This window comes from Leucoraja erinacea, chromosome 18, assembly GCF_028641065.1.
Source record: "Leucoraja erinacea ecotype New England chromosome 18, Leri_hhj_1, whole genome shotgun sequence".
Classification (NCBI taxonomy): Eukaryota; Metazoa; Chordata; class Chondrichthyes; order Rajiformes; family Rajidae; genus Leucoraja; species Leucoraja erinaceus.
Window position 1 is genome coordinate 37,887,605 of NC_073394.1, and position 16,410 is coordinate 37,904,014.

At 45.4% G+C, this 16,410-nt stretch overlaps 1 protein-coding gene across 1 annotated transcript in view; it reads left to right on the forward strand.

The window, feature by feature from the left end:
- Positions 1-16,410, forward strand: part of plekha7b (pleckstrin homology domain containing, family A member 7b) — a 308,621-nt gene that overhangs the window by 266,841 nt on the left and 25,370 nt on the right. The window contains exons 19-23 of the mRNA XM_055649873.1: positions 2,673-2,890; positions 4,438-4,638; positions 5,709-5,826; positions 8,122-8,213; positions 10,641-10,838. Coding sequence (XP_055505848.1) covers positions 2,673-2,890; positions 4,438-4,638; positions 5,709-5,826; positions 8,122-8,213; positions 10,641-10,838 — 827 coding nt within the window. The remainder of the gene's footprint in view (positions 1-2,672; positions 2,891-4,437; positions 4,639-5,708; positions 5,827-8,121; positions 8,214-10,640; positions 10,839-16,410) is intronic.

Consider the following 16,410-nt stretch of genomic DNA (forward strand, 5'->3'; position numbering starts at 1 on the left):
CACACCCCTCCCTCCCCCCACACACCCCCCCTCCCCCCATCACACCCCCCTCCCCCACAACCCCCTCCCGCCCACAAACTCCCCCCGCACACACACCCCTCCCCCCCACACAACCACACAACGAAACTACAACGGCACTCGCACAGAAAGAACACACACACGGCACCTCCCGCCCCCCTAACCGCCAACTAACAAATTCTTCCCGGTTGATCCAAAAGGGGCCCCCACCACCCCATCCCCCCACACACACCCCTCCCCCCACACACCCCCTCCCCCCGCCCCCCACACACCCCTCCCCCCACAGCACCCCCTCCCCCACACACACAGAACCCCCTCCCCCCACACACCCCCGTCCCCCCCACACACACCTCCCTCCTCCTCACACCTCCCCCCACACCCCTCCCCCCACACACACCCCCCTCCCCCACCCACACCCCCCCCCCTCCCCCCTCCCCCACACACATCCCCCCTCGAACCCACCCCTCCCACCACTCCCCCCACACACCCCCCCTCCCCCACCACCCCCCTCCCCCACAACACGACCCCCCTCCACCCAACGCACCCCAACACACCCTCACACGCTCGCTCGCCCCCCCACATGGATTTACTCCTGCATCCTTTGCCGTAACAGACATTTTTACATATTCCTGTAGAGTTTTTCCTCCTCCACATTTTGTTTTGAAAATTAGAAAATTTGGTTATTAATTTCCCCGCTTTTTTAGTAAAAAACATTAAAAAAAAAATTAAAATCAAACTGCTGCACGAGTCATGGTGCCTTCTCACAGATGTCCAATCACAATGGATCTAATTTACATATGATATGACATCACAATGGGTCAGGGGTGGGGGATTGGAACCTTCACGTGGTCCCACTAAAATCAAACTGCTGCATGAGTCACAGTGCCATCTCACAGATGTCCAACCCCTTGTGGGGCTGGGGAACAATGAGGTTGGAGGCATGGGAGGGCAGGGAGCCGGAGTTGATGAAGTTAGTGATGGTGCTAGAGATTGAGGCCTGGTGCTCGACTGTGGGGTTATGGTCCAAGGATAAGTAGGAGGAGGTGTCTGAGAGTTGGCGCGTGGCCTCGGCCTTATAGAGATCAGCGCGCCAAACTACATCGGCACCCGCCTTGCCGGCAGATTTGATCACCCAGTCTGGGTTGTTGCAGAGTGAGTGGAGGGCTGTACGTTCGTGGGGGGGGGGGAGTTTAGAGTGAGACAGGGGAGTTGAGACAGTTGGTGTCCCACCGGCAGTTTAAAATGTGATAAACTGTGATCTGCAGGCACAATGATGACTGATTATTGCCACAACGGGGGAATTATATGGAAACAACTTATTTTCCCTGGGCTGTCATTGACTGTCAATTTCATAAGTCAATTTCAAGTTCTAGTTCCCGATAGAAATCGTGTTATAACCAATTGAAAAGTAGCTAATTCAGCAATTGCGTTATATTGAGCCCAGATGATGAAAACTTGTGCCACAGCAGAACATTGATTAAAGTAAAATTTCAAGGAATTCTTTTAGCTCGACAAATAAAATTCAACCTCCCTCAAATGCTAAGCCCTCAGCTGGACACCCAGTGTAAATCTACAGTGAAAATTGTGTTCAGTTCTAGGCACCATGTTATAGGAAAGATGTCATTGGAAAGGGTGCAGAGAAGATTTACGAGGATGTTGCCAGGACTAGAGGGTGTGAGGTACAGGGAGAGGTTGAGTAGGCTGGGACTCTGTTACTTGGAACACATGAAGATGAGGGGTGATCTTATTGAGGTGTATTAAATCATGAGAGGAATAGAGTCTCTTACCCAGAGTAGGTGAATCGAGGACTAGAGGACATAGGTCCAAGGTAAAGGGGAAAAGATTTAATAGGAATCTAAGGGGTAACTTTTTCATACAAAGGGTGGTGGGTGTATGGAACAAGCTACCAGAGGAGGTAGTTGAGGCTGGGACTATCCCAACATTTAAGAAACAGTTAGATGGAAGGCATCCAATCTTCTCCCTCTTTATTCTCCCGCGGTCGGGGCTGTCGAACCATCCGCAGTTGGGGCCATCAAAGCTCCCGCAGCCAGCGATCCGAAGCCCTCGCTTTGGGGTGATCGTAACTCCCGCATCGGGACGGTCGAAACTTTCTGCGGCTTGGAGCTCCCGGATTGGTCTCTAACCAGGGACCGCGGGCTCTCTGTAATTTGGCCCTCTGTAAACTGTGGGGAGTGGATGAGGAAGTGGGCCGAAGGGCCTGTTTCCGTGCTGTACCTCGAATAACTTTGTGGCTTATATTGTAAAACAGCATCTGCAGTTCCTTGTGTCTACACCGTACTGTTCTATCTTCTAAAGTCAAATGGCCAATTATCTGAAGAAGGGTCTCGTCCCGAAACGTCACCCATTCCTTTTCTCCAGAGATGCTGCCTGTCCCGCCAAGTTATATAACCATATAACCATATAACAATTACACCACGGAAACAGGCCATCTCGGCCCTTCTAGTCCGTGCCGAACACTTACTCTCACCTAGTCCCATCTACCTGCACTAAGACCATAACCCTCCATTCCTTTCCCGTCCATATACCTATCCAATTTATTTTTAAATGATAAAATCGAGTTACTCCAGCTTATTGTGCTTCTTTCTTGATTCAGGGTAAAACTGTGGTCATTTGTTTGTTTTTTCTTTCTGCAGAGAGAGAACCTGTGCCTTCCTCAACAGTGCCTTCCACGTTCAGTATTGCTGCAATGCCGGAGAGGAAGCCTGCCACGTGGCCAAGTCCCCCCCTCAGTCCCGTGCTGCCTTTTGTCAACGCTGCCGAACCACGGGCTCAGCCCCAAACACGACCTCAGCTGTACAACGCTCCTGCTCAGCCTCAAACCCTGCCTCCGTTCACCCCCAATCCAAGTTTGGTAAGACTTTTCCATTCAAAGTAAACCTCCTTTGGTTCAATGTACTTGACACTTGTCGGAGAAGGTAGATGAGGCTACTTGAGTTTAGTGTAGTTTAGTTTAAAGATGCAGCGTGGAAACAGGCCCTTCGGCCCACCGAGTCCATGCTGACCCAGCGATCCCCGCACACTAACACTATCCTACACACACAAGGGACAATTTTGACATTTACCAAACCAATTTACCTACATACCTGTACGTCTTTGGAGTGTTGGAAGTAACACGTGGTCATGGGGAGAACGTACAAACTCCTTACAGACGGCACCTGTAGTCGGGATCGAACCCGGGTCTCCGACGCTGCAAGCGCTGTAAGGCAACAACTCCATCGCTGCGCCACCGTACTGCCTTATTATAGGGAGTTGTAGGGGATAGATGAGGCAGGTACCATCATAATGTTTAAGAGACATTTGGATAGATACATGGATAGGATAGGTTTAGAGGGATATGGGCCTGTGGCAGGCAGGTGTAGTTGGGCGGTGTGGGCTGGAGGGCCTGTTTCCACACTGTATCACTCTATGACATTTATTTAGAGACTTCAATTTTTCAGAATACCTAGTCTGTTTTCCATTGATCTAATTTGCACTCTCACCATCTTCCTCAATTCTTCCTCTCATCATTTTTGTTACATGCTTTATTCATTTTATTTCTATTGCTTTCCATGGTTAGTGGTTCCAGGTGCCGGGAATGCGCTGCTGGGGGTGGTGGTGGAGGCTGATGAGAAAGCAGCGTTTAAGAGACGTTTTCATGGATATGCAGGGAATGGAGGGATATGGATCACATGCAGGCAGAGGAGATTAGTTTATCCTGGCAGCATGTTCAGCATGGACATTGTGGGCCGAAAGGCCTGATCCAGTGCTGTACTGTTCCATTTAATGATTCCATGTTATTTTTCACCTGTGCCTGATTACTTAAATTACCTATTTCATCCTAACTTTTAAATTCTTTCAAATTTTGAAATCTTCCATTTATCTTAGGTTCAAGAGAGAGTTAGGCAATAGACAATAGGTGCAGGAGTAGGCCATTCAGCCCTTCGAGCCAGCACCACCATTCAATGTGATCATGGCTGATCATCCCCAATCAATACCCCGTTCCAGCCTTCTCCCCACATCCCCTGATTCCGCTATCTTTAAGAACCCTATCGAGCTCTCTCGTAAATTAGATATAGCTCTTAGGGCTAACAGAATCAAGGGAGACGGGGAGAAACGGGGTACTGATTTTGGATGATTAGCAATGATTATATTGAATGGCGGTGCTGGCTCAATGGGCCGAATGGCCTACTCCTGCCCCTACTTTTCTATGTTTCTATCTTCAACGTTTTGTTTCTGTTTTTCCAATAAAGAAAAATCTTTAAATTATATTCTTAACTAGCTTCCTGTTTTAAAATCCCGAGATGTGGCAGCAACACCAACAAACTGTGCAGGCAGCCCTGGAGGTCAGGATAAACTAAATGCTCTTTCCTGTGTCATATTCATTGATGTAATTCCTGTGTGTTTCTGTGTCCGGGACAGCTGGAGGAGGCAGCCCCTCCTCGCCCCCCTCTGCCCCACCTGTACAGCCCTGAGGACCACCCCCCGGCTGTGCCACCTCTCCCGCGGGACGCCACCGTCATCAGGCACACGTCCGTGCGCGGGCTCAAGCGGCAGTCCGACGAGAGGAAGAGAGACCGCGAGTATGGGAGCTACGTGGTAGCAGTGACACGCCGTAGAGCTGTGCCCTGCACCGCCAGAGACCCAGGTTCCATCCTGACCACGGGTGCTGCCTGGACCGAGTTTGTACCTTCTCCCTGTGACCACGTGGGTTTTCTCTGGGTGCTCCGGTTTTCTCCCACATTCCAAAAACCTACAGGTTTGTAGATTCATTGGCTTTAGTAAGATTGTAAATTGTCCTCTGTGGTAGGATAGTCCTAGTGTACGGAGTGGTCGCTGGTCGGCGCGGACTCGGTGGGCTAAAGAACATGCTGTACCTCTGGTGTAAAGCAGGTCAGGGAGCATGACTGGAGAAGATGGATGGACACCTGCCTGCATTTGTCCCATATCCCTTAAACCTCTCCCATCCATGTACCCGTGTCTTGTAAATGCTGTTATAGTACCTTCCCCAATTATCTAATTCCATAGACCCATAACTCGGAATGTTTAGTTTAGAGATACAGCACAGAAATGGGCCCTTCGGCCCTCTGAGTCCACACCGACCAGCGATCCCCGCTCACTAACACTACCCAACACACACTAGGGACAATTTACAATTATGGCAAGCCAATTAACCCACAAACCTGTATGTCTTTGAAGTGTGGGAGGAAACCGAAGATCTCGGAGAAAAACCCACCAAAAGTCACTTGGAGAACGTACAAACCCCGTACAGACAGCACCTGTAGTCGGGATCGAACCCTGGTCTCCGGCGATGTAAGGCAGCAACTCTACTGCTGCGCCATCGTGCCGCCATATTGCCGAATGTGGCCTGGGCTTGTGAGTGTGTGGTCGGGATTGTTTGGATAGGATAGATCATTTTCTTTGCACTGTTGGAGACTAAGGGGTGACCTTACTGAGGTGCAGTGGATCACGAGCATGGACATTTACAATGGAGAGAGATTCTAAAGATGGGGAGCACAGACTTCAAGTTTCAACGTTTCTTAATCAGATCTTGGACAATAGTGGTCAGGTTTAGTAAGCAGAAGTACATGGTGTGATCTGACCAGCAAATAATACAAGCAATCAATTTGTGTATCACCCGTCAGCCAGTTGTTGTGTTCACCGTAATTTCTCTACTTCTTGCACTTTCCCAGGCCGAGCTGCGTTCGTACGTGAGTGACCCTGAGCTGGTGTCAGTTGGAAGTGGCCTCAATGGAATCCCAGCCGGAGCCTTAAGACTGGACAGTAACCTGCAGACACTGCCTGGTAGAGGTAGGCAAGGGTGGCTGGAGGAGGTCTCTCTCTAAGGGAGCTATCCCACTTTACATGGGGGACCTGGGTTGGATAGAGTTGCACAGAGCAGTGAGGTGTAACAGATATTGAAGTCGGCTCACGGACTGGAAGAGACGGTGATCCATGTGTGCACCCAAAGTGTGAGCGGTTGCAGCCCCTGTTTGAGTACCTAAAGAGTATTCATAGGATGACACAGTGGGGCAGCGGTAGAGTTGCTGCCTCGCAGCGCCAGAGACCAGAGTTTGATCCTGACTACGGGTGCTTTCTGTGCGCAGTTTGTGTGTCTTCCTTTGACTGCGTGGATTTTCTCTGGGTACTCCGGTGCTCCAAAGACCATCAGGTTTCTTTAGTAAAATTATATAAATTGTCCCTAGTGTATAGCATTGTGCTAGGGTATGGGGTGATTGCTGGCCGACAAGGACTCGGTGGGTGGAAGAGCCTGTTTCTCTAAAATCTAAAGTCTCTCCATTAGTCCAGCTAATTTTGGCTAGCGTGCGAATGGCAGGTAGTAGCAATGTTACAAAATTTTGAGATTTAAAAAATCAAGTCTGCAATTTATCCCATCAGACAAAGCATAAAAAGAAGTTTAATTTGACACCTAATTCACTTTCATATCTTCAGTATTAAAAAAGTTATGGCCATTTTCACACTCGGAAATTAGCACCTTGTTCCCTATTGCTTTTGCATTGACTTAACACAAAAGCTGTGATCGAGGACAGTCAAAAGCCCATAACTTTCTTAAAAATTAAGAGAACTGAATGAAATTTTCAGTTATTATAGAGTGAAGCATTCTGAAACAAATATAAAACATCTTACTTGGATGACCTGAAATTAAAGCATATAATTAGTTAATTACCTAATTGTAGCTAATTACAAAATTGACTGTTGTGACGGAAATAGTAATAAACACCCAGACTGCCTTGAAAATTCAAAAATGTGATATTCTCAAGATCAGAACTTTAATATTAGTGTATTATATGCTCTAAGTCCGTAACAGGTAGGTAAATAAATTACAATTTCTAGCAATAGTTGCTAGCTGGTACATTGGCATATCAGAATCAGTAGCATCATCATACTCCTCAGATTGTAACCAATAAGCAACTCTGTATACCTTGTTTTTCCTCAACTTTTCAATTTTGGCATTGTAAACTACAAGTTTTTGCTCTTCAAACCACACATGACATGCCTTTCTGCCCACTACTTTCCCATTAAGAATGTCATGTAGATTCCATTTCTTAAGAAAAGGATATATTTTTTAAATAGCCTAAATATCCAAATAACAAACTAATCCCATTCACACAAGAATTCACAATATAACATGATTTTAAAATCTCACTGTCATGAATTCATATGCCAGATGGAAGGAATTTGATGTTTGCGAATTAGCGAATGGTATGTTAGCTTTCATTGCAAAAGGATTTGAGTATAGGAGCAGGGAGGTTCTACTGCAGTTGTACAGGGTCTTGGTGAGACCACACCTGGAGTATTGCGTACAGTTTTGGTCTCCAAATCTGAGGAAGGACATTATTGCCATAGAGGGAGTGCAGAGACGGTTCACCAGACTGATTCCTGGGATGTCAGGACTGTCTTATGAAGAAAGACTGGATAGACTTGGTTTATACTCTCTAGAATTTAGGAGATTGAGAGGGGATCTTATAGAAACTTACAAAATTCTTAAGGGGTTGGACAGGCCAGATGCAGGAAGATTGTTCCCGATGTTAGGGAAGTCCAGGACAAGGGGTCACAGCTTAAGGATAAGGGGGAAATCCTTTAAAACCGAGATGAGAAGAACTTTTTTCACACAGAGGGTGGTGAATGTCTGGAACTCTCTGCCACAGAGGGTAGTTGAGGCCAGTTCATTGGCCCTTGTGGCTAAGGGGATCAGGGGGTATGGAGAGAAGGCAGGTACGGGATACTGAGTTGGATGATCAGCCATGATCATATTGAATGGCAGTGCAGGCTCGAAGGGCCGAATGGCCTACTCCTGCACCTAATTTCTATGTTTCTATGTTTCTATGTTTAATTCCCATAAATTAATCTAGAAACATCCACTCAATATAATCAAATTTTTTTTTTTTTTTGCGCAATACATGGGAATAAAACTGATAGTATAAAAATATCAAATTTCCTTCTCTCCAGAGATGCTGCCTGTCCCGCTGAGTTACTCCAGCTTTTTGTATCTATCTGCATTTTAGTGTTACTGCTGCTTGGTATTTGCTCTTTTTTTCCTGAAAATGTAATTTACAGACAATGTAATGTTATTGCTGATTTCAGGGATGTCCTCATCGAACTCAGGGCTGCAACAGTTATCCACCATTGCCTCTTACGTCACACTACGGCGCAGAAACAATGAACCCAACTCTAAGGTAAGATGTCTGTTCCTTTGTGAACTCTTTTGTAATTCTTTCTTGCACATTAAGCTGGATTTAAATAAGGGATGATCTTATAGTCTTCACAGTGGTGCAGCAGTAGAGTTGCTGCTACACAGTGCCAGGGACTTAAGTTTGATCCTCACCTCGGGTGCTGTCAATACAGAGTTTGCACGTTCTCCCTGTGACTGCGTAGCTTTCCTCCGGGTGCTCCAGGTTTTCACTCACATCCCAAAGACGTGCGGGTTTATAGGTTAATTAGTTTCTGTTAATTGCCCCCAGTGTGTAGGGAGTGGATGAGAAAGTGGGATAACATAGAACTAGTGTGAACAGGTGGTCAGCGTGGACTTTGTGGGCTGAATGTGTAGGATGCTGGTTTGAACCGAAGATAGACACAAAAAGCTGGAGTAACTTAGCGGGTCAGGCAGCATCTCTTGCGTAAAGGAACAGGTGATGTTTCAAATCTAAAGAAGGTTCTCTTCTGGTGGGTCGAAGTGCCTGTTTCCACTCTGTATTTCTAAACAAAACTTTACATAATTGTCAATTGTGGATAATGCACATCAGCGCATAACGTGGGGTTTGTGTTGCAAAAGTATTTTGAATTTCCTTAATACAGGGGTGAGACTTTGTTGATTCCAGGAAAACTGCAACTGATGATTATCATTTCACTTGACAGATTGGAAACTAGAAACTTGTTTTTATTAGTAAAACTAAACTCCGAACTTCCAACTAAACTACGAACTGCCATGATTGCGCTGGGCACTGTGGGATTTGTTTTTGTCTTTGTATTATTTATATTTTATAATTTATTGAAAATCTTTTAGTTCTTCATTATGGTATCTACTGATTACTGTATTTACAGTAAACAAAAAATGCTGGAGAAACTCAGCGGGTGGGGTAGCATCTATGGAGAAAAGGAGTAGGCGATGTTTCGCGTCGAGTCCCTTCTTCAGGAAGAGATGGAGACAGTAGGCTATGTGGGAGAGCTTGGAAGGGGGAGGGGAAGGAGGGAGTAAGCAAGGACTACCTGAAATCAGACAAGTCAATGTTCATACTGCTGCTGTGTAAACTATCCAAGCGAAATATGAGGTGTTGTTCGAAATATGAGGATTTGAGTTTAGGAACAAGGAGGTCCTACTGCAGTTGTACAGGGACCTGGTTAGACCGCACCTGGTGTGCAATTCTGGTTTGCTAGTTTGGGGAAGGACATTATTGCTATTGAGGGGATGCAGCATAGGTTCACCAGGTTAATTCCTGGGACTGACATATGATGAAAGAACGGGTCGACTGGGCTTGTATTCACTGGAATTTTGAAGGATGAGAGGGCATCTTATAGAAACATATAAAATTCTTAAGGGATTGGGCACACTAGAAGCAAGAAAAATGTTCCCCATGTTGGGGGAGTCCAGAGCCAGAGGTCGCAGTTTAAGAATAAGGGGTAGGCCATTTAGGACTGAGATGAGGAAAACCTTTTTTCACCCAGAGAGTTGTGAATCTGTGGAATTTTCTGTCACAGAAGGCAGTGGAGGCAAATTCACTGGATGTTTTCAAGAGAGAGTTAGGGAACCAAGGGATTAGGGGAGAAAGCAGGAATAGGGTACTGAAATTTTGTTCAGACCGCAAGGCCTGAATGACAATAAAGGCTACTTTGACTTTGACTTTGACTTTGATGGGTTACTGATTTTACATGATCAGCCATGATCATATTGAATGGCGATGCTGACTCTGAATGTCCTATTTAGATTTGAAACATCACCTGTTCTTTTACGCCAGAGATGCTGAATGGCCTATTTTTCTATGTTTCTAAGTAAGAATTTCATTGTTCTGGTTTTGGTACATATGACTTTATATTGATGCACTAACGGTTCTTTCCTTTATCTGTAATCATGTATAGTCTTCTCCTGGATAGCTGGATAGCACACAAACAAAAGCTTTTCATTGTACCCTGCTACACTTGACAATAATAAACTAAACTAAATAGAACTCTCTTGACTCTTGAGTAAAGTTACATGAGATGATGCGAAACCTAGGGTGGCGCAGTGGGTAGAGTTTCTGCCTCACAGCGCTAGGGTCCCAGGTTCGATCCTGACTGTGGCAGCTGTCTGTGTGGAGTTTGCACGTTCTCCCTGGACCGTGTGGGTTTCCTCCGGGTGCTCCGGTTTCCTCCCCCATCCCAAAGACGTGCGGGTTTGTAGGAATCTGAATCTGTAATTGGCTTCTGTAAATTGCCCCTAGTGTGTAGGGAGTGGATGAGAAAGTGGGATAACATAGAACTAGTGTGACCGGGTGATCGATGGTCAGTGTGGACTCGGTGGGCCGAAGGGCCTGTTTCCACCCTGTATTTCTAAACTAAAACCAAACGAAACTTTTATAATTGGTATTTTTGAGGTAAAACATGTCTTCTCCATGTTGCTGTGGCTACAGGTGCGACCAAAGAGTGCCTTGGAGAGTCTGTATGGAGAACACCAAAGAGGGCGGATGAGTGCAGAGGAGCAATTGGAAAGGATGAAGAGACATCAGAAAGCCTTGGTCCGTGAGCGCAAGAGGACCTTGAGCCTCGGAGAACGACACTCCACGTCATCCCAAACTGTGCCCAGGCCTTTCTCTGCTGATGTTGGCTCAGTACGTTTTTGCAGTTAAGGAATGTTCGATCTGAAGTAGCGGCTATGTGTTCCAGAAGATTCCATTTCAATAATTGGGACGCATTTTCCCCTTTAGTCTGAAGTAATTCTAACAGATTAATCACTTTTGAGTGGTGCTTATTTTTCTCATCAGCTTTGGATAGGAAGGTTTTTTTTGGTGTAACTGCAGATAAACTGGTACGAGTGAGATGAGTTTCGGAGTCATTGGAAGAACTTGTCTTTGGAAGGGAACCCACTCGGGACAAAGTGTTGTGTTATTAGAATATACTTTCAACATAACCCATATATTTAACCTTCTCATGCACAGAGACAGGGAAGTATAGATGGAGACATACAGCACGGAAACAGGCCCTTCAGCCCAACTTTCCCATGCTGACCAACATCTCCCATCTACGCTGGTCCCACCTGCCCACGTTTGGCCCCATATCTTTCCTAAGCCTTTCCAATCCACGTACCTGTCCAAAAGCCTTTCAAATGTTGTTATGGTGCCTGTCTCAACTACCTCCTCTGGCAGCTCGTTCTATCTACCCTCTGTGTTAAAAAGTTGTCCCTCAGGTACCAACTAAATCTTTCCCCGCTCACCTGTGGTTCTTGACTCCCCTATTCTGGGTAAAAGACATCACATTTACCCTTTCTATTCCGCTAATGATTTTTTACACCTCCATAAGATAGTTCCACAGCCTCCTGCACTCCAAGGAATAAAGTCCGTGCCTGCCCAACCTCTCCCTATTTCTCAGCCCATGTCTTGATAACATCCTCATAAATTTTCTCTGCAATAGCTTGGCAACGTCCTTCCTATAGCAGGGTGACCAGGGCCTCTCATAGATGAACTGAGGTGGCCAATGTCAATTTTACAGGCCCCCAAACCAATGTCAAGCAGAGGCCTTTCAATTTTAGAGGCCCCCAAATCAAGATCCCCTTGAAGCAGGCGGGCATGAGGCCCATGCCCTCGTTGCCCCCCCCCCCCCCCCAACAAAGTGCTGGAGGGACTCAGGGGTCCAGGCACCATCTGTGGAGGGAATGGATCAGGCCTGGTTGGAGCTTAGTTACTTCAACACTCTGTGCTTTCTCTGGCATCGACGAGCAACAGAATCCATCCAGATCACTCGCACAGCTTTTTTATGAAATGGGGGGGAAAATAAACTATTTTTGAGAATTTGAAAATGCCAAAAATATATTATACTTGTAAAACAAATTCTATTTAAATGGAATTAGGAAATGTATTTTATTGTATATTTTGTCCAGAAAATTTCAACTAGAATGCTTTTGATTATTTTTGCTGTTTTTTCTGAAATAATCTTGGTTGTGAATGAATGTTGTACTGCTGCAGTCGGTGTTGGGTTTTCCCGACTGTTGATGTATTTATATTTGGAGCCAAGGCTGCTGATAAGGCTAAGTGTTGTGGAGCTGATTATTGAAGGGCGGTGAGTAAACACTGCTGTAAGAAGTAAAATTGATGTCTTGCCTTCCAGGGAAAGAAATATTGCGGGCAAATGGCGATCTGTCTCCGTGAACACTCATGTGCAATTAACCTTGAGTGCGGAACTAAACGCTTCGGTAGACCTGCTAATTTGTGGCTTTTGGCGTTACTAAGTAAATGCTCTATCTGAATCAATGCACAAGTTACCCACTGTTGGCTGTCCATCACCAGCTCTCACTTGCTTTCACTGCGGGCTCTATTTATTTGTCTGTAACCTCTAACAGGATCCCTTGCTTTTTACCATTCACCAGGCCTCACTGTGTTTCTCTACGCTGTGCACTGTGCAAGCTTGGCCTTGCAACATTCATCACTAATCTTCGATCTTTTCTTTTGAACTTTTCTTTTTATACTTAATATTTCGAGAATTAATTCACCTCATGTCACAGTAAATGAGACGGCTAAATGCCAGTGATTTTTGTACCAACTTATTACATTCTCTTTGTTCTGATGGGTAAAGAGAACTGTGTCTTGTGGTCACATGGATATCATCAAACATATTATACATACATACATACATACATATGCATACATGTACACACATATATACATGCATATATACTCACATATATAAATATATACATACACACCTATATATGCGCACACACACATATATGTAGGCCACAAATATGTACACACACATGCACGCACGCATATACATACATACATACATACATAGTGTAAAGACAAACCCAACGCCCCCAAATCTATGTAGTTCAGAGCTTATTTTGAGGTTGTAGTATTTAATAGTAAGATTAAACGAGAACTTACCAGTTTGAAGTTTGATCTTTATTTTATGAGGCGTAACGTTGAGGGATTACGTGAAGAACCCGCCAGGACGCATGCGCGTCAATCTTCAAAGCAGCGGTGTGAAATCACAGATAACAGTAAGTGAACTGAACATAGTAAGATTCGAGAACTAGGATACCAGTTGACTTTATGATCGAGGGTGGGCGTGGAGGGCACGTAATCCCTCAACGTAACTCCTCATAAAATAAAGATCAAACTTCAAACTGGTAAGTTCTCGTTTAATCTTACTATTTTACTTCGGAGTCACGTGAGTGACTACGTGAAGATTTTAAAGCTCTGTGATTTCATGCCGTGGAACTAGTCCATGCCACACAGACTGCCGTAGTTGACTAAGGGAGGAATTATGTTAACATATTCAAACATGAATCAACCATTGAAAAATCATGATGAATTTATTAACAAACAAAATTATAGCCCCTTTTATATGGGGTAAATCAGTACAGAACTTAAAATAGATTCTGCAAACGTTGCAGGTTTGACCACCGGTTTGTTATAATATTGTTGAAAGGTTTTTTCTTTGGACCATCCTGCTGTCCCCAGGATGTGGTCCATGGGTACCCCCAATTCCCCCAGCTGCCGATGTAGCTGCAGCCCTGGTGGAATGAGATTTAAATATGTTAGTATCCACCCCAGCAGCCGCCAAAACCTGTCTAAGCCATCTGGAAATAGTTTGTACAGATACCTTTTTATGGGGCTTTTTATGGCTGAGCAGTAATGCCATCTCCTTGCCTCTGAACTGTTTAGTGACCTTCATGTATAGTAATAAATGCGTCTTAACGCATAGACGATGATCTATTGGGTATGCTCTGAATTCCAATTTGAGGCCAGATGATCCCGGTCTATTCTGTTTTACCAATTTGTGGATGAAAAAGGTTATTTTGCTAGTTGAAATGGCCATCGTGTCCAGCCTTAATTTATATAATGACTGGCCGTGCCGAAACCAATGCCATCAGCATGACTATTTTTTGAGTTAGTCTTTGCAGGGACCGAGCTGTTGCTGGCGACCAACTCCTGAGCAGTGTAAGGACTACACTCAAATCCCAGGTGTGGGAATACCTGGTCCTAGGTGGATTGGTATTAAATATTCCCCTCATTAGTTTGGTTACCAAAGGGTGAGACCCAACAGAGTGACGCTCTGATCCTTGCCACAAATATGCTGAAAGGGCACTCCTGGCGCAGTTTATTGCACTATAACTGAGCCCCTCATCATAGTGGAGGCTAGCCAGGAATTCCAGAACAGACGTTACGTTCGCCTTGCAGTACGTGATGTTGGTCCTAGAACAATATTTCTCCCACTTCCTGATGTATGCCAGATATTGTTGTTTGGTGGACTGCCTGTGAGCCGCTGGGATCATATTCATAGTTCTGTCCGTCAGCCCCAGGTCCAGAAGTGGTCTTTTTAGATTCTACAAATCAAAAGATTTGTCCTGTCATGGCATGGGTGGCTTTTGCCCGTTACAGGATGAACCAATAAGTCTGGCTGTTTCGGAATGGAGATACATGATTCCAAGACCATGTCGAGTATCACTGGGAACCATGGTTGAGTAGGCCAATCGGGCACTACCAAAATACCAGACGCCGAGTCTTTGTGTATTTTGCATAATACCCGACTGATGAGGCAGAAAGGAGGATATGCATAGAAAAACAATATCCCCAGTGCAGCGAGAAAGCATCCATCGCTGCTGCCCCAGGGTCTGGTTCCCAAGAAACATAATTTGGCAACTGGTGACTAAGCCGAAATGCAAATAGATCGATATCTGGTGTTCCATATCGTGCTACAATATCAGCAAATACTTTGCAGTCCAACATCCATTCGATGTTGTCATTGAATCTTCGTGACCTGTTGACTGCCACTGAGATTGAGTTTGCCTGGTAGGTAACTAGCTGATATCCAAATATTTTTATGAATACACCATTTTCAGATTGCGTTAGCCAGATTATCACATGATATCGATTTGATTCCACTCATATGATTAATATATGCCACCACGGTGGTGTTGTCAATCTGTAGGCGGACATGCAGGTGATGCATTTCTGAACAGTATGCCTTTAGCCCATAGAATGCACCTAACATTTCTAAGTAGTTTATGCCAAGTGTCTAAAGTAAAAATGCCTCATGTGCATCCCATCTACCTCCACAACTGGAGATGGAATTAGTAGCACCCCAACCGTGAGCACTTTGTAGCGCTGAAGGGTTGCCGATGATAGGGCTGGAACAATGCCGAATGTTTTGCCTCCACCATTGCAATTGCGAAATTGCTTTGGTTGGTAGCTTCATTGGCCTATCGAAATGACCAGTATTGACTGAGTGCTTGCACCTTTGCCCTTTGTAAATTTTGGTATGCAAATGTCCAAACTGTGTGGCTGGAAAGGCAGCCACAATTCTGTCAATTACCCTTGCTACCTGTCGAATTGATGGTTCACTGATGACAATGATGTTGTTGCAGGCATCAGTTAAGTCTGCTGCCTTGCCCTTAGGTAAAGTCACCGACATGTGAACTGAATCAATGGTGAACCCTAAGTAATCCATAGTAGTGGAAGGTGTCAGCTTAGATTTATCTGGATGGATGATGAACCCCAGTTTTTCAAACAATTGTTTGGTGGCTGATACAGCTGATTTTGCTAAATCCAAAGTTTTCCCCAAAATTAATATGTCATCTAGGTAAGCCATGACCATGTGTTTCGTTTCCGAAGAAACGTTAGGGCTGGTTTCAAAATGTTGGTAGTCTGGGGGCAGATGTTAATCCATTAAGCAAGTGCTCTATTGGCGATTCCGGTGCAGTCAGCCGCTGCTGGCTGCCCGCAACTCCGCGGTCTTCCCCAGCCAGCTTAGACGCAGCCCTTGTGGACTTCTTAGTTTTGTCCATGGTTCTTCCCGTAATGCAACACAGGAAGAACAAAACGACCACAGAGTAAAGCACTTACCTGCAGGTCTTGGTTTTTACCTTACCGCTGTGGGGGAACGCTCCACCCCGCCTGTCGTTTCGCAATGCGTTAGACGATATGACACGCATGTGTCCTGGTGGGTTCTTCACGTAGTCACTCACGTGACTCCGAAGTAAAATAGTGTCACGGTGGCACAGCGGTAGAGTTGCTGCCTTACAGCGCATGCAGTGCCGAATACCCGAGTTCGATCCCGACTATGGGTGCTGTCTGTATGGAGTTTGTACATTCTCCCCGTGACCTGCGTGGGTTTTCCCCAAGATCTTCCGTTTCCTCCCAAACTCCAAAGACGTACAGGTTTGCAGGCAAATTGGCTTGGTAA